The 18,459-nt window shown below is 50.1% G+C and overlaps 1 protein-coding gene across 4 annotated transcripts; it reads left to right on the top strand.

The window, feature by feature from the left end:
* Positions 1–215: 215 nt before the first annotated feature.
* Positions 216–17,733, top strand: LOC138830139 (lysyl oxidase homolog 4). 4 transcript variants are annotated; one of them, XM_070026566.1, is made up of 16 exons: positions 222–305; positions 3,695–3,814; positions 3,908–3,989; positions 4,733–4,911; positions 5,596–5,801; positions 7,135–7,173; positions 7,301–7,520; positions 8,036–8,222; positions 8,397–8,551; positions 9,185–9,352; positions 10,451–10,613; positions 12,366–12,609; positions 13,657–13,772; positions 14,376–14,512; positions 14,814–14,925; positions 16,779–17,733. In XM_070026566.1, the coding sequence occupies exons 1-16, from the start codon at positions 288–290 to the stop codon at positions 16,847–16,849; spliced, it is 2,217 nt and encodes a 738-aa protein (XP_069882667.1). In that variant the 5' UTR covers positions 222–287; the 3' UTR covers positions 16,850–17,733. The 4 variants fall into 4 exon arrangements, with proteins under 4 accessions (XP_069882665.1, XP_069882664.1, XP_069882667.1 ...); XM_070026564.1 differs by having other exon boundaries at positions 216–305; positions 3,695–3,989; positions 8,039–8,222; XM_070026563.1 differs by having other exon boundaries at positions 216–305; positions 3,695–3,989.
* Positions 17,734–18,459: the final 726 nt, after the last annotated feature.

Below are 18,459 nucleotides of genomic sequence, written 5' to 3'. Positions count from 1 at the left end.
AAGGCGTGCGCTCACCCGGTCCCAGGGGAAAGGCTGCCCGGGGGGCTCCGTGCGGAGCCTGGAGCCCCGGGACTTCCCGGCCTGGCTGGCTGACTCCAGTCCCGGGTAGCGCGCGCCTGGCGCAGGGCCGGCGGGGCGGGGCGCCCGCACTTGGCGCGCCCAGGGCGGGGCCTGTAGCTTCCTCCACGGGCCCAGGTTGGGGGCCGGCAACTAGCGGATAAAAGGCCCCCAGGGTGGCTCGGGAAGCCGGTTAGCGCTGCTCCACCACGGCGCCGGACCCTGCCCTGATGTCTGCGATCCAGCTGGTGAGCTCCCCTCCGCGCCCAGCTGGGCCTCTAGCCCTGGGTCTGATTCTTGCCTTCTGACTTCTGCCCATCTTTCTGCCTCTCTTGGGTCTGCAGGCCTCTGGGAGTCCCTGAAAGCTGGGGGATGGAAGAGATGGAGGAAGGGATCCCATGGACAGTCACCCTGGACCCTGGAGTGGCTTACAACCTGCTCTTATATGGACCAGTGATCAACTAGGGGGCTTGGCCCAAGGCCTGCATGGGTGGTGCACACTGGCCCCAGGGTGCCTGAGTGTGGAGCCTGTGATCATACCACGTGTAATCATTTATCAACCAGGGGGGACCCAGGGCAGGAGGGGAGGTAGCCTCAGATGTCACTTCTGTGACCTGGGGGACTGAGCTGGGCTTCCTAGCTAACCAGCCCAGCATTGACTATGCTGGAGAGTGAGAGAGAGGGTGGGGGCCTGGAGGGAAGAGACAGAGGATCCAAGCTTCCCTTCCCCATAGGTGGAACTCAGCTGGCAATGTTCCAGGCCCTCAGTTGGCAATCCTGGGGAAGGGACAGGACCCAAGGCAGAAACCTCACCCCAGGTTGTTACAGAGAAGGGATTATGAGTGATCCCCAAACTGGTGTCCCCAGGACAGTACAAGTCCTGGTGCTTTCTCCTGTCCTTGCCCTCCTCCAGCCCTTCCTACTGGGCCAGGGCAGGGCACGAGCCAGTGTCCCCTGGCTGCACCTGGAGCAGGTGCCTCTCTGCCTGGAGCTGTCAGGGTCTTGAATCTGTCACTTAGTAGCACTCAGTGCTGGCACCCACACCATGGCCCTCAAGCCATGGCCTGGGTCATAAATCAACCACCAACAGGGTACAATTTCATTCCCTCTTCCCTTCCCTCCTCTCCCTCCTCTCCCAACATCCACCACTTGAGGTTTTGAGAGCTGGGCCTCTTCCAGACAGCCTGCTGGAATCCTGGCTAGGCAAGGTCCCTTTGCTTCTCTAAGCCTGATCTCCTGTGTAAAGTGGAGATGAGCATTCAAGAGCTATTGTAAATGCATTTTAAAATTATGATTTCCTTCTCTTTTCTTCCCCTCTTTTCGTTTCTCATTCCATCTCCCCCTTCACATCTCCTTCCCCTCTCTTCTCCTTCCCATCCCATCCCCTTCTCCCTCACATAGGAGAAAGACCAGCCATGGAGGGCTAATTTGCAGCCTAGTCCTGTGCTTGGGCAACGGATGTATGGAGTCAGGAAGGAAATGCTCCAAGTACCAGGAAGACAGGGGCTTGAGAAAGCTTCCTGGAGGTGGTAGTAGTATTTGAGCTGGGTATTGAAGAATGTGTAGGAGTTGAACAGTCTAAGATACACAGAAAGGGCACTCCAGGTAGAAGTAGCAATGAGAGCCAAGGTGAGAAGACAAAGTTGAGTGTGAACAAAAACTATAGGAGGTGGGAGTGCTGAGACAGGGATTGTCCCCATGTCTGATTCTTGGCCCTTGCTGTTGCCTTGGTTCCTCCTAGCAGACTACCTAGAAGGAGCTGTCTTGCCCTAGTGCCCAGAGTCCTTTAGCAGAAGCCCACCCCTGGCCCTTGCCCTCGTGGCCTGGAACTGTCCACAGCCTCTAATAAGGCCTCCTCCATGCTGTGGGACTTCAACCACAAGCCAAAGCAGACCTGCTTAGCCTTCCCTGGGGCCCTTCGGAGCACATCATCCTCTAGAGCCAGCCCTCATTCTACATAGAGGGGGAATTCATAAGAAAACTCAACTCCATTTGTGGGAGAGTTAGGAGCATCCGGACTCCAGGGAATGGGGGGAAGAAAGATCATCTCTTGGCCACACAGGACCCATGTGACCACTGGGTCCTAATGGCCAAGTGACTTTGGTATGGCTCAGGTGTGAAGATGGGAAAGGGACATGGGAAGCAATGGAGAGTGCTCTGCTGATAGTGGTACCACCAGTGCTGAATGACAATAATGTAAAGATTTAAGGGGATGTGAAGGGAATGGAGCAAAGTGCAGAGAAGGAACATCATGCTATGCAAGGCCTGCTCTTCTGAGGGCTCAGCAAGTATCCACTGGTTAAATTTCACAAAAACCCTATATGGCAGGTGCTACTGTTACAATAAGTTTACAGAGGGTCACAGTGAGGTCCAGAATTGTCCTAAATCACAAATCACCTTAATAAGAGCAGTGGAATCTGGATCCAGGCAGCCCAATTCCCCCAGTCTGTACTCAGGCCATATCTCTGTGTCTCCCTCTCCTCCTCTGTCTTCTGTCTCTCACATACACATTTGTGAAGGGCAAACCCACCACAAGGTGCTCAGACCCCTCAATCATCTGGGTCCTCCTTCTCTACTTCCTTCCCCTCTAAGACCCCAGCATTGCAGTATGGGAGTAAGAGACGGCACTCCTGCTCCTGAACAATCTCACCTCTTTCCCCTACTTCCCTCCTCTACCCATCCTGCCCCCTCTGCCTGGAGTACCCCCTTTCCTACCTAGAATTCTTACTCCTCCAACACGGCCCTTCTTTGAAAGCCTTCCCTGATTCCTCTTCTCTGTGTGTTGTGAAGGTAAGGAATGCATCTCATGTTTCCATTTCTATCTTTCTTTTATTTTTTTCAGTACTGGACTTTGGCCTCAAGATCTCACACACTAGACAGACCCTCTGTCGCTTAAGCCATCTCTCTGACCACTTTTTGCTTTAGTTGGGGGTTGGTTAGGGGTTCCTTGTTTTGCCCAGTCTGGTTTGAACTACAATCTTATTATACCTCCGGAATAGCTGGGATGATAGATGTGAACCACCACACCCAGCTTTTTATTGGTTTAGACGAGATCTCAGAACCTTTTTCCCTAGCTTGGCCTTGAACCTTGATCATCCTGGTCTCTTCATTTGAGTAGGTGGGATTGTAAGCCAGCTACAATTGTCTTGTGTGAGACACCACACCAGGCTGATGTCTTATTTCTGTGTCCCAGCATCTGGCCTACTACTGGATCAAAGCAAGTCCTCCAAAAGTTTCTGCTGCACAGAGCACACTGATAGATGGCCCTGGGACAATGGCATATTATATATTTGGCTCAACCTCCTCACCTTGGAAATAAAGAATTAGTGCCTAGTAGATTAAAGAGACTTAGCCAAGCTACACAACAAATGAATGGAAGAGATCTTGACTCTGTAATAACCCTTCCTGCCACCAGCAATCATGGGGAAGGTGGCATTTTACACCTTTGCTTGGGTTCCTGGGAGCTTCAAAAAATGGGAGAGGGCAGTAACTCTTCAATGAGTTTTTGTCCTCAGGGGAACCACTGGAGGCTACCCTAGGAGGATTCCACTTGAAGACACTCTCACTCTCCAGCACATTGCTGAGGGGGCGTGTGGTAGTGATTGAACATGGTAATCATTATTTACTCCTTCCTCAGGCCCTTGGAGTCACCATGACATCATCCTCACCAGTCACCATCTCCTTGTTCCTACTGCTGCTGCTAGGCCAGGCCTCTCCCAGCAGGCCACAGTCACTGGGTAACAAGAAGCTCAGGCTGGTGGGCCCAGGGAACAGGCCAGAGGAGGGTCGCCTGGAGGTGCTACACCAGGGCCAGTGGGGCACCGTATGTGACGATGACTTCGCTCTCCAGGAAGCCAACGTGGCCTGTCGCCAATTGGGCTTTGAGTCTGCCTTGACCTGGGCCCACAGTGCCAAATATGGCCAAGGGGAGGGTGAGTGATGGTGCTGCCCCTCAGGATGTCAAGGAGATGATAGAAGGCTTCTCTCAGGGGTTGGCTCACTGGGGCTCCAACAAAAGCTTCAAAATGTTCACCAGTGCTTAATGTCCATCTCAAATGGCTACCATGAGCACATCCTGAGTGCCCCAAGTGCAGATGGTCCCTGCTCCAGCTTTCTGTAATGAGGCCACCTCCATCACCATCTCTAAATTGTAATCTTTGAATGTGGCAATGGTGTCACACAGTGGGTTCTTAGCCAGTGTGGATAGATGGATGGATGGATGGATGGATGGATGGATGGGTAGATGGATGGGTGGATGGGTAGATGGATTGATGGATGGGTGGGTGAGTGGGTGGATGGATGAGTGGATGGATGGATGGGTGGGTGGATGGATGGATGGATGGGTGGATAGATGGGTAGATGGGTGGATAGGTGGACAGATGGATGAATGGATGAATGGATGGATGGATGGATGGATGGATGGATGGGTGAGTGGGTAGGTGGGTAGGTGAATGAGTGGATAGATGGATGGATGAATGGGTGGGTGAGTGTGTGGATGGATGGGTAAGTCTAATAACTATACCTACATGCCATTTTCCAGAAATAGATTCTGAGGTTTGAGACCATTTTCTACTCAGCATTTGGAGGAGACTTGATAAGTATAGAGTACCAACCAGAAATGGAGCTGCAGCTGCCTTTCTGTGCATCCTTGAGCTTATCTTCCTCTCCCCCTCAGGACCCATCTGGCTGGACAATGTGCGCTGTGTGGGTACTGAGAGCAGCCTGGACCAGTGTGTATCTAATGGCTGGGGTGTCAGTGACTGTAGCCACTCCGAAGATGTCGGGGTGGTGTGTCACCCCCAGCGTCACCGTGGCTACCTCTCTGAGCAGGTCTCCAATGCCCTTGGGCCCCAGGTGAGGTGGTTGTTAAGGCCCTGACTTGGTTGGTTCAAGATAGACCTTCCTAGAAATTAGCCTGGAAGAGGAAGGAGAGAGCAGAGCTGGGCTGAGTAGCATCCTGAAGGTTCTGGCCTGAAGCAGGTGCATGGACAGAGGGCCCTAGCTTGATACAGGCAGGCAAGGAGGATAAGAGGCTAGGCATGCCGGGAATCACAGAAACTGCTCCCCACAAGGGAAGTGGCAGTGGGGAGTGAGAGGACCACTTCACCCACAAGATGTGGCCACAATTGCTGCCTCTTCCCAGCACAAACAACCGTGAGCTAAAAACAGCCCAAGCCAAACAACAGGAGTGGCAGGGCAGGGCCTGGTTCCCCCCCCCTCCCCCACTCCACTGGCCTGAGTCACCTCAGGGAGAGGGTGGCAGGGTCCTGTAGGGGGCCCCAGGGGTAAACTCCATGCCCAGGAGACGCCTTCTAAATCTCATGAGCTCCTGCTTGGTCTCCGGAGGGCACAGACCCCACACTGTACTCTCTCTAGTTCAATAGACAAGATGGGGTGAAGAGCCTAGTCAAACCCAAGTTCGGCTGTTCACTCACCCTGTGTGATACCTCCAGCTCTGAAGCAATAAAAGGTCCAGAAGAGAACTTAGAGCTCTGACCAGGTTCTTCCTGTATGAGCCAGTGACTCTGCACACTGCAGGGCCGGCGTCTGGAGGAGGTGCGCCTCAAGCCCATCCTTGCCAGTGCCAAGCGGCATAGCCCTGTGACCGACGGGGCTGTGGAGGTACGGTATGAGGGCCACTGGCGACAAGTGTGTGACCAGGGCTGGACCATGAACAACAGCAGAGTGGTGTGTGGGATGCTGGGCTTCCCTAAAGAAGTACCTGTCAACAGCCACTACTACAGGTAGGAGGGGCTGGGATTGTGGAGTCATGGGTGAGTATGGTCTGGGGTAGGAGATGGAGGGAATGTGGGATCTTGCAGGGTTCAGCAAGAGCTGGGGGGATGGATTGGCAGGGCTCATGTCTGTGATGAGGAAACACCTCCATAGAGGATTGGGCCTGGACTTTCTGGGTTTTACAGATACTTCAGAATAGTTAACATGAATGAGGAAGGGTCAACTTCGAAATCCTGAGAAATACCTAAAAGGGGTCAGAAAACAGAATTGACTACTGCACCAAATGAAAACATTTGGTGAATGTAAATCTACATCTCTGATTAAGAAGATAGATTTTAATGAAGAGCTATACAGTGTCATCCAAAATATAGATAAATTGCCTGCTGGGCTCAGCTCCCTCAGTAACTAGCTGTGTGGCCTTAGGGAACAATCCACTTTCCCATGAATGATGTCAACCCTAAGATTGGGTTTGTGTGTTAGCAGGGCACTGGGTGGGGCCAGTTTGGAAAGAGGAGACCTAAAAAATATTCTGTCAGAAACGTGGCAGAACTGTCAGAGCAGATTACATCAGCCCAGTAAGTCCCAAGCCCAGTCCCAAGTCCACTGGCACTGTATCAGTGAGAACTCTGAAGTTCTCACTCCTTCAGCAACCCCTTCCCCAACCCAATCAGTGCACCACATTTCACTGAAGCATCAAATCCCTGGTTGTTCTACCCTGTGTCTCTGAGATGACTGAGGTCTTACAGGAAAAGGGGGTGCTAAGCAGCTACATGACACCAACTTTGGGAGTCATGGGGATATGGGCCCTGGCTCCCCACTGCCTGGTAATTGCACACTGATCCTTGTTGGCTCACCCACCACCCATGAGGAAGGCAGCCCTGATTACAGCCTGGGTGTCTCTAGGTGGCAGGTCCTCCCCCTGCCTCCCCACCCCCCCATCCCAGCAAGGCCCTCAACTTGCCTCTCCACCTGTCTCTAGAGGACCTTTCTCCAGGGCAATTCTCTCAGAGCACCCTCTGAAGACAGCCGTCATCTGGGCTGGGTAGAGAGCAGATCTGAGTGCTTGTCCCTGGGTGGCCCCAAACAGTAGAGATCCCACTATAGATCAAGCCCATGGACTTTGCTTGCCTCCTCAGTAAATAGGTGTCATGATTATTTATGACTTGGTCACCCTATAAGGCTGCTGTGAAACTTAGCAATGACATAGGATCAGCAAACAAGTCTGCAGACTGTGAAGTCTAGTATACATGAAAGAGCAATGCAGGAGATCATGAATGGCAGGGGGGTGAAATTCCTGCACCCATGCCCACCCCCTACCCCATTTGCTTGCTTCTGCCATAGGAAAGTCTGGAATTTGAAGATGAAGGATCCAAAGTCTAGGTAAGTAGTAGTCCCCGAAAGGTAGGAGGAGGTGAAGAGGTATGGCATGAAGAGTTTCTTGCCCTTCCTCCTTCCTGTCTCCCTTGGCCTCCTTTAGTCTTCACCTTCAGTCTCCCTTGTCTTCCAGGCTCAGTGGCCTGGCCAGTAAGAACTCCTTCTGGATCCACCGGGTCAACTGTCTGGGGACAGAGCCCCACCTGGCCAACTGCCAGGTACAGGTGGCTCCAGGACGGGGAAAGCTACGCCCAGCTTGTCCAGGTGGCATGCATGCTGTAGTCAGCTGTGTAGCAGGGCCCTATTTCCGCTCACTGAAGGCCAAGTCCCATCGCAAAGAGTCCCAAACAGAGGTGAGCCCCAAGATGTCCTGTACCCATCCTGTACTTTCAACAAGACCTTGCTGCCCAATGCGGGGGGGGGGGGGGGGGAAGAGAGAACCCAGACAGGGAGGGGGGGACCAATTTACAGAATGGCGTACCTTGGAATTAATTTAAAAGGGATCATTTATAACCCTACTATAAATGGAAAGCAGACATTACTTGCCATGAATACAAGGAAACCATATAAACAGTAATTAAATCATAGCTGAAGCCCATTGAGGCTAAAGGTATTGATGATGAGCCAGGTTCTTTGTTACAAAAGTAGGTGAGTCCTATGAGGCATTTCACCCAGACTAGTCACTGAAGTAGAGGTAGAGAAAACCAGCTTGTTCAAGGTGATACTTACACGAAGTCCTAGGCAGGATCTGAACGCATGCCTTCCTGGCTTCAGCTCAGACTATGGAGCTTGAAGGCCCTGCCCTGGAGTCGCAGTGCGCTCAAGCCCTTTGGCTGCCCTTTGTGAAGCTGTTTTTCTCCTCCCCCAGCAGGAACTGAAGGTGCGCCTGCGTGCTGGGGCCCAGGTGGGTGAGGGCCGCGTGGAAGTGCTCATGAACCGCCAGTGGGGCACCGTCTGTGACCACGGATGGAACCTCATCTCTGCCAGCGTGGTGTGTCGTCAGCTTGGCTTTGGCTCTGCGCGGGAGGCCCTCTTTGGGGCCCAGCTGGGTCAAGGTGAGCCCGGAGGCTCAGGGTAGATCCAGAGAACCTAGATGTGCCACTGTCTTGTCTCCTCTCTTGGAGGCTTTGGGGTGCCAGGGCTCAGAAGGGTCTCCCCTTCTGGGGAGAGAAAGCACAGTGTGGCCTACAGAGGTGGCAACTCACACAGCCTGTTCTCATCCCCCCTAGGACTAGGGCCCATCCACTTGAGTGAGGTGCGCTGCAGGGGCTATGAGCAGGGCCTCAGTGACTGCCTCACCCTGGAAGGGTCCCAGACCGGCTGTCAGCATGCAAATGATGCTTCTGTCAGGTGCAATATCCCTGACATGGGCTTCCAGAACCAGGTGAGTGCAGGCTTGAGTATCTCTCCAGCTAGGAGTCCAGGAGTCACAGGGACACCCCTAGGACACCTCCTTGAGCCAGGGGGAGGGAACTCAGGAAACATAGGGCCAGTAATCCCACCTGGGCAATCCACTCACCTTTGGAGCCAGCCTGGAAGTCTTCTCTCTGTCACTTGTCTCATCTGCAGCCCTAGAGATAGAGGGACACATGGCTAGGCACACAATTACCCACACACCCCTGGGTCCTCACTGAAGCTGAGGAAGAAGGTGCCTAAGGCCAGAGTCACAGGCTGCCAGCACCAGGGAGGGCATTAGAGATGCCCAGGTTTGAGTGTCATTCATGGTGGGATTTTAGGTAGGAGGAAGGCAACTTTCAGGGAAGAAGCCACGGTCAGATTCCTCCAGTGGGCAGGGATGATAGTGACCATCTAGAAACCTGTCCTCACTTTGTAGAGGAAACAAGCCTGGGGAGGGTTAATATCTGGTCTACAGCCATACTCAGCTGACCTGGCATGTCTCCAGACTCACAGTCCTGTGCTCTCCTTCTCCTGGGCGGAACAGGCCCATGGCAATCTGGGAGAAACAAGAAATTGAAGACATAGCCATATATCCCTCACAGGCCTCTACCCACTGCAGGTACGCTTGGCTGGTGGGCGCAACCCAGAGGAGGGCGTGGTGGAGGTGCAGGTGGAGGTGAACGGGATCCAACGTTGGGGCGCAGTGTGCAGCGACCACTGGGGGCTCACCGAAGCCATGGTGGTCTGTCGACAACTTGGCCTGGGTTTTGCCAACTTTGCCATCAAGGTAGGTCACTGTCTTGCTCCTTCTCCACAACCTCAGCCTCTTGGATGGAAAGGACTAGAACTTTCAGGCCCTTTATTCATTCATTCAGCAATTAATTTAGAATGAAACCATGAGCTGACATGCTGACTGGAGGAGCCACATCTGAGGGAAGGTAGCTCTTATTAGTAACGTGTTCACACAACCAGATACATAGTTGTATTTTTAGAAGGTGAGAAGTCAGCCAAATGAGGTCGGAGAGTAGTAAAACAGTCCACACAAGCTCTGTGGCCAGAGAAAGCTCATTGTCTATTGAGGAAATTTGGGAGAGAGGCTGCAGTGTCTCTTTCAAGGGAGTGTGTGCAAAGTTCAAAGTTCAAGAAAAAGATAATAAGATGACTTACTACCTGCACCCCAGATTTTTAGAAGCTTTCTTACTTTGCTACCTGGAAAACATTTGGTGTTAAACGTAACTTGCATATAGGCTACAATAGCGGTCCAGCTAAGAAAACATGCTGGGCTGGTAAAGCTAATGACAGTTTGGGGAAAATAAGCAGATTCTTTCTTTTTTTTTTGGGGGGGGGGGGTAATCTGGTCATGGGGCTTGAACTCTGGGCCTGGGCGCTGTCCCTCAGCTCTTCAGCTCAAGGCTAACGCTCTACCACTTGAGCCACAGTGCCACTTCGGCTTTTTTTTTCTTTTTGCTTATGTGGTGCTAGGGAATCAAACCCAGGGCCTCAAGCATGCAAGGCAAGTGCTCTAGACCACTGAGCCACCTTCCCAGCCCCAGATACGTGTATCTCCTGTGTGAGTAGCAACTGGGGTAACCAGAACAGCATCTGTGTGGGGAGGCAGGCACAGACTCATTCTCCTCTAGGAGGACTCCAAGATAGGGATAGGAACAGCATCAGGTGGAAGCCATAGGGAGTGAAGTTTTGCCTCCATACATGGAAGAAATTCCTACTCCTACAGGGGTCCAGTGTGATGATGGGCGATGATGGACTACCCCAGGGGGCGGAGGGTTCTCATTAGTGAAGGTTTTGGGTAGTGTGGCCTAAAACTCAGTTGTACCTCAGAGATGGCTCTCTGGCTCTGACTGGGAGACGCTGGCTGTCTTCTTAGGACACCTGGTACTGGCAGGGGACGCCGGAGGCCAGAGAAGTGGTGATGAGCGGGGTGCGCTGCTCAGGCACAGAGCTGGCCCTGCAGCAGTGTCCGAGGCACGGGCCTGTGCACTGTTCCCACGGCACCGGGCGGTTCTCAGCTGGAGTAGCCTGCATGAACAGTGAGTTACAGGAGGGGATCATGGGCGTGGACAGGCGCAGGTGGGGTTGGGAGTGGAAGCACCAGCTCTGTTATATCAGGATGCAAAGCCTGGCCTGCCCCTCTGGAGTAACTGGGCGAATGAAAACTGAGAAAATGATATGAGACAGGAGATACACGGGGGTTTTTCAACTTGGGGTTTAGGACTGCAAGTTTTTATTTTTTAAGGAAAGTAATGGAAAATATGAATGCATGACACTTAGTAAGGATAGTGTTTCTTTCTTGGAACTATGTGTATGTGTACACAAAATGTTATTGTTTGTAAGAAAAATAGCTTGAGAGCCATTGTATGGGATCTATAAATGTGAGGCACATTGGGGCTGAAGGCCTGTGCGGAAGTTCTCTTCCTGAGTTCTGAGATTTACCCAGAAGAGCTGAGAACAAGACCAGTTTGTGGCGAGGCTTTTCCCACAGAGCCAGACTCGAAGGACAGCAGCATCTGTTGACACCACCCAACATGGCCTAGGCCAAAATGACTATATGTAGTTCAGAGGTGGCAGGCTGGCTCCAGCCCTAGTAACCATTTGACCTTCTTCCCTGACACACTTCAGTCCAAACCATCCTGAACTCATCAGGGAGCTCTAGACTTCCTCTCAGTGCAATGCCTGCAGGGCAGAGCAGCAGACCCACCCATCGCACCCTCCTCTGCAGAGTGGTGACGCATCAGAGCGGCTCCCCAGCACCAAGGCCTCAGCATGCTGAAGCACACTCTGCATCCTTCCACATAAAGGGTTACTGTCCAAATACCTATACTATGGCCTTGTGTTTTGTCACAGACAAGGACTGAGAAGGGGCCCCTTTTGTCTACTGAGGTTACATGGCAACAGCTCCAAATCTCCGTATTTCTGTACTGACACAGGGACAACAATGGTACAGACATGTGGTATCAAAGATTAAGGGTCCCTGCAAGAGTAGAGGGCAGAGGCTGAGCTGCTTTATGAGATCCAGGCAGCAGCAGATTGGATTTTTTACATACAGAAAACTACCAGACATGCCCAGCATGGCCTCAGAGAGAAGCACGGGGAATACCTTAGGTGGCAGTCAGGCTACACCAGGACCTGGAGGGAGCACAGACCAGGGAACCCTAGCATAGACCAGACAGGTGAACTCAGGAACAGGCATCCTGGGAAACACACTCCTCCAACCCTCCTTTCTGGCTGACCCTGGACACTGAAGCAAAGACAGGGAATTGGCTAAAGTAATGAAGTTCTGTATCAGCAGAAAATTGTTTCAAGAGTATTTTATGTATGCACTAAGCTATGTAAAGGCAGTTTAAACACTGAAAAGCATTTTACAAAAGAAATGGTAGTTTATATCCATTGCCTATTTATTGTGGGGCAGACAATGATCTACATGCAGTACATATATTATCATATTCCTGCCTGTAATCTTATCTCCAGCTTGCAGATAATAAAAACAACACCCAAAAAAGCCAAGCAGTCACAAGCTGGCAAATGGTGTAGTCCCACACAAGACACAAGCATGAACTCTGGTGGCCTGGCTCCAGAGGTGATGAGCTTAACCATGACCCTTGAGCTATCTCCTATCTTTAAGTGATGGATTCTTCCTTTCATCAGTTACTAGAACACACGTGACTCAACTGCCTTTTCTGGGATCCCATCAGAGAGCTTAGTGTGGAGGAAAGCCTGGGCTGGGCTGAGGAGCAAGACCGCTGCTTTTCTACCTTTTCCTCTCACTCTGTTTTCTGCTCCAGGTGCTCCCGACCTAGTCATGAATGCCCAGCTGGTGCAAGAGACAGCCTACCTGGAGGACCGCCCGCTCAGCCTGCTATACTGTGCTCATGAGGAGAACTGCCTCTCCAAGTCCGCTGACCACATGGACTGGCCCTACGGACACAGGCGTCTGTTGCGCTTCTCCTCACAGATCTACAACCTGGGGCGGGCAGACTTCCGCCCCAAGATTGGACGCCATGGCTGGATTTGGCACCAGTGTCACAGGTTAGTACCCGCCAGAGCCTTGGTCCTAGAACTTTTGGGACAAAGAGACAAACAGCAGAGCTCAAGGACCTCAGACACACTTCCCAGGGAGCACTGTGCACTCTGCATGTCTTCCTTCCCATACACCCCTGTAAAGAGGAAGGGGTGTTTACAAAGGATCCTTGTAGCATCCACCTACCCTTTTCATCCCTTATCTTCCTTGGATGTACCTAGGCGAATGGTATTCACAGGACCTGCTTCCCACAATTAAGTCCCAGAGAGAAGCCAGCTGCAGCAGCTGGTGCTGTGAACATGGCCTAATATAATCTTTGTATGTTTGGGCTCTCTCTTTGTCTTCAGAATTGGGGAATCCCAGAAACCTGGAGACCCAAAATAGGATTCTGGCACTGCAGACAAAGCTTGCTGGATCCTGCAGTAGCACAAAGCAAGGCCCCCAAAGAATGGCAGAAACAACTGGTGCTAGAAAGGAGACAATGAGCATTCTTTCCTATCAGGCTGGAGAGACACACAAAGCCTGTGACAAAGGCAAAATTGAAGGGAAAAGAAGTTTCTGTTTTTTTTTTTTTTCTTCCTTCAGGACATAGCCAAGGGTAGGGAAAGTTGAGAGGAATGGGCAGTGACTTTGGGCAATGGCTTGCCTGAGATAATGAGCATCTTTTCCTGTAGCATGAAGAGTTGTCATTATACTGAATGGGAAAATGTGGTAGCAATTTGGTCCCAGCTGTTCCTTAGGCCAGTGGTCCTTCCTCCCCCCTCTGCCTAGGGCCTGTAGCCAGGCACCAGCTACCCCGAGGTGATTAGGGCAGTTTTTACCTCTCCTACTCAGGTTATGACTAGGTGATGGGGACAGTTGTGTCTTGCTGCCAGCCAATGGAGTAGGCTGTGGGCCACACTAATCTCAGGTCTGGAAGGGAAAAGGGCACTGCCCTACTATTATAACTTTCCTCCCTGGGTAATGATGGGGCCTAGTCCCTCACTCTTCCCCAACAACTCCTCCAGAGCAGACCCTCTGTTACCATAGACCTGACAGCTCTGCTTCTTCGGCAGGCACTACCACAGCATCGAGGTCTTCACCCACTATGACCTGCTCACACTCAATGGCTCCAAGGTGGCCGAGGGACACAAGGCCAGCTTCTGTCTAGAAGACACAAACTGTCCCACAGGTACACAGTTTCTTATCAGTGCATCCTATGACACCCTTCGCACTGTATTCCTCTATGCCATGGACAACAGGCCCTGTTTAAAAGCTCTAGACATCCAGACTCCAATATTTAAGGGAATCCAAAAAGATCACTTCAATGGTCTCCATTCCCTCTAAATTCCCAACATACTTTGCACCACATTTTAGAAGGCTAACCAGTTTCTATCTTGGATAATATTTGCTGTCTACTAGGGTGAGGCCAGGGATTTCTTAGGAATGACCTGGTGTATATACACTGGATCTTCAGAGGGTTGGACAGATGGACAATTTAGTTCAGTAGGGTAAGAATCTCTCAGCTTCATTTCTTAGGCCAGCAAGGATTTTGTTTTTAAATTTTAACTAGCACATCTAGAGAAATTGTCTTTTTGTCACAGACATTGTTATGATACTAGGTTCAACACTTTGGGTTCTCAGCAAGTCATCTAACTGAAACTATAGCCTCAAATCTGTGAACTCCACTGAGCTGACAAGGGCTGGAGTGAGGATTATATGCTAAAGTACATGAAACTCCTAACAGTGTCTGGGTCCACTTGGCTCCTCAGTAATGGTGTGCCTTTCCTTGCAGGAATGCAGCGGCGCTATGCATGTGCCAACTTTGGGGAGCAGGGAGTGACTGTGGGCTGCTGGGATACCTACCGGCATGATATTGACTGCCAGTGGGTGGATATCACAGATGTAAGGCCAGGGAACTACATTTTCCAGGTAAGGAGGCCCAGGGACTAGCCACTGGAGCCTTGTCTTTTTCAAGTCCAAATTAAGGCATTTCCCCTTACAGTCCCCTATCATAGTTCTGTCACTCCAAGTTTTGCTGTGAGAAAACACAGGATGGGGGAAGAATATTCCAGCAGGGATCCCAAGGGCCTGGGTGTGAGTCCCAATTCAATAGATATTGCATAGTTCTGTTTCCCTCTGTAAAATGGAGATATAAATACCTACTTCCTGGGGTGACTGAAGGGATCTTACACATCAACTTTCTCTTTTACCATCCCCCGTCTCACTCCAGGTGGTTGTGAACCCCACAAACGAGGTAGCAGAGTCAGATTTCTCCAACAACATGATGCGCTGCCGCTGCAAATATGACGGGCAGCGGATCTGGCTGCACAACTGCCACACAGGTAATTCAAGGGCCACTGTGAGACTACTGTGTGGGTTCAGGGCACAGGAAGATGTTAAACACACCCAAGAGTGAATGGATAGATCGCTAGGGATGGGACAGAGGTGAATTTCTTTTGGCATCTTCACAGGTAAACTTCTAGAATTGGTCAGACCATCAGCAACTCACCCAATAACTACTTCTGATCACCTATTTACCCTTTAAGGCTATTTGACTTTAAACTTAAGTTTCCAATCTTCCTGTCACTTCAAGCCTTGTCATGACTTTCTTTCCCAATCCATTTCTTTTCCTCCTTTCTTATGACTTTGCCTGCGACTGTAGGAATTCCCACCATCTGTATTCCTACCTCCAGCTGTAATCACTGCTTCCAAGACTAGGACAAAGAGAACAGAAACACTTAGAGGAAAAAGAAGCAACAAGGGAATCAAGGGAAGTTGCTGCTCTACTTCATCTTCTTTGTGAATAGGACAGCCATTCTTGAATTTGTGGTGTGAAGTGGGGACAATTTAGCCTGCAGTCAGCATGTATTAAGGCCTATTACCATGTGAACACTGTGCCAGGCACTCTTAAGATACATGAGCTCAGTATTGAGTACAATGTACAGACATACAGATAACCACAATCAAAGGAGTAACCCAAATAAAAATGAACTAAATGTGGAGCAAACAAAGACAGAGAACAACACAGGGACCAGAAAAGGTTTCACAGAGGAAGAGGTGCAGAAGACAAAGAAGGGAGAAGCTGGAGAAAGAGCACTGAATTTGGCTTCAGACAGCTTCAATGGATTCCAAAACTTTTACTGAGGACAGTAAGGAAATCCCAACTGTCCTCTCTTGTTCTTCTGTAAAACAGGGCTATGAACATCCAACCTACCAAAGTGCTCTCCAGGGAGAATTATGGTAGTTCTGGAATTTTTCTTGTGAACTTCTAGGACACTGATAAATTTCAGTCAAGGGAACAAGGAGATTATTTATTCTTTTTCTTTTCCTTTCCTTCTGCAGTGCTAGGGGTTGAAGCCAGAGTTCTGCACATACAAGGCAAGCAGTCTACTATGGAGCTACCTTCATAGCCTCACTTGTTTGCAAAAAATGGCTGGTAATAAATAGGAGAGAGTGAGGAGTAGGTGATCCAGGGCAGATTTTGTTGTTGTTGTTTTTTCTTTTTCAGTCTGGGCACTATCCCTGAGCTTCTTTTTGTTCAAGGCTAGTGTTTTACCACTTGGGCCCTAGCACCACTTCCAGCCTTTTCTGAGTACTTTATTGGTGGTAAAAGTCTCATAGACTTTCCTGCCCAGGCTGGCTTTGAACCATGATCCTCAGATCTCAACCTCCCAAATTAGCTAGGATTTATAGGTATAAGCCATTGGCACCTGGCTCCAGGGCAGATTAAGAAGAGAAAAACTACACAATTCTGCGGATCCTTCTACCAGAAGGGAGAAGGGGCATCCTCAAGTCAGATAAAAGCCACAGCTATGGTGAACCTGGCCAGGGCCTATAGTCAGAGCATCACTGCCAGAACTGTAGAACTACAACATGCAAAGAAATGGCTGCCCTCTCTTCTCTCTCTACTCTCTGACCTCCAGGGTGGTGCTGGGTGGGGTCAGTTCTCCAGGCAGAGAGAGAACAAAGGACACAAAATGAATCTGGGGTGGGAACAGAACAGAACCAACACAGTTCTTCCCACTCAGTAGCCTGTTCTTCCTAATCAAGGTCTGTTTATAAAGAATGACTGGCACCTGTGTCCATGACTGACTTGATGGCAAGGACAAGCTGGGCAGAATAGATCGGTCCAAAGTCATGGAAGGAGAGGGGCTGTGGAAGAGGTGGTTACTTAGCTATTTTTCTTTGGCCACAGGAGATTCATATCGAACCAATGCAGAGCTCTCCGTGGAGCAGGAACAGCGACTCAGGAACAACCTCATCTGAAGTCATCACTACACGCTCCCAGCTCTGCCCACACACTAGATACCTCAGCTTATTGGAGCCATGCCCTTCACAGAGCTCTGACTCAGAGGAAAAAGGGCTAGTGCCAAGTGGCACCAAGAATCTGCTCAGGAAGCCTTTTGACAGCAAGATCACCAGGCCGGGTGGTACTGCTTCCTCAGGATGGCTCTGGGCTTGTCCCCTGAAGACCTGTGGCCCACACAATATGGCCTCCAGGCTGCAGTCAGCTAAGCTCCTCTTCTATAAGGAGAACCAGTTTTTCCTCAACTTGCTGCAGTTCCTTAGGGATGAGCTGTAGTCCACTCCCCCATCTAAGTGGTGCTTTCCTAATGTCCTAGAGGAGCAGAGGATAAAGGACTATAGTATACAGAAAACAGAGTTAGTTCTCTGATAGGAGCTCAATGAGACACAACTGTGTCAAAGTCACACTAGAGAAGTGAACTGGTGAATGCGGTCTCTTGCTTTACCTGTTTTCCTTTAGGACTCAGCGCTTATCCTCTGCGAAGTGTCTGTTCCTTAGTGTCTTTTCCCTATCACATATTTGGGTGTTTCTTATACCCCTATAAACTCAGGCTTCTGGTACCCGCCATCATCTCCTGATGGGTCAATACCCCAGTTACTGAGGCTTGAGAAGGGACAAATTTCATAAAAGTAGCACAAGAGGACCCTCTTATAGAACTTCAAGCCATCAAGCAGAAAAGGCACTGAGGTGATATAAACTCTGTCTTTTTCAGGGCCTCTTGCCAAAGAAAACAAGGTGTCCTATACCTGGGGCAATCCAGTATCTTTCAGGATCACCAAACACCTTAGTTGCCTTGTTTTTTTTTTGGTCTTTTATAGCTTTTTTTTTTTTCCAGAGCTGAGGACTGAACTCAGGGCCTTGCGCTTGCCAGGCGGGTGCTCTTCCGCTGAGCTAAATCCCCAGCCCCTACCACACACCTTAGGATTGGCTTAAATTTCAGGTTTTATCCAAGTCAACTTTGCCTTGAGTAAATATTTTACAACAGAAAGAACCTATGTTAAAGAAGACACTATAGAAACACAAAGACAGGTCTGGTAGAAGAGACTATGGAGAAAGCAGAGAGGGAACATTAAAAGAATGAACCTAAAAAAGGCCACCACTTCTACTTGATGTGATTGCTATTCTCTTGCTCAAGTGGTTTAAAATCATATAGTCTTTTCTTGGACATAACTCTTGACCCTTTCTCCACTAACTCACACCTAAAGAAATGATCCTCCGCTGGGAATGTGGCTTAGTGGTAGAATGCATGAAGCCCTAGGTTCAATTCCTCAGTACCACATAAACAGAAAAAGCTGGAAGTGATGTTGTGGCTCAAGTGGTACAGTGCCCAGGCCCTGAGTTCAAGCCCCAAGACTGGCAAAAAAAGAAAAGAAGAGAGAAGAAAAGAAAAGAAAAGAAAAGAAAAGAAAAGAAAAGAAAAGAAAAGAAAAGGAAACAAAGAGAGAGAAAGAAAGGAAAGAAAGAAAAGAAAAAGAAAGAAATGATCATTATACGTCTGACATCCTAATGCCAATAAAGGTTGTTCATTATGGACTCCTACCAAGGCAAGACCAGCTGTGAGTCTGTGGTT

The sequence above is a fragment of the Dipodomys merriami genome, unplaced genomic scaffold, assembly GCF_024711535.1.
Source record: "Dipodomys merriami isolate MVZ:Mamm:240054 unplaced genomic scaffold, mDipMer1.0.p SCAF_184, whole genome shotgun sequence".
Lineage (NCBI taxonomy): Eukaryota > Metazoa > Chordata > Mammalia > Rodentia > Heteromyidae > Dipodomys > Dipodomys merriami.
Note: the sequence above shows the minus strand (reverse complement) of the source record. Positions and strands in the feature narration are given on the sequence as shown.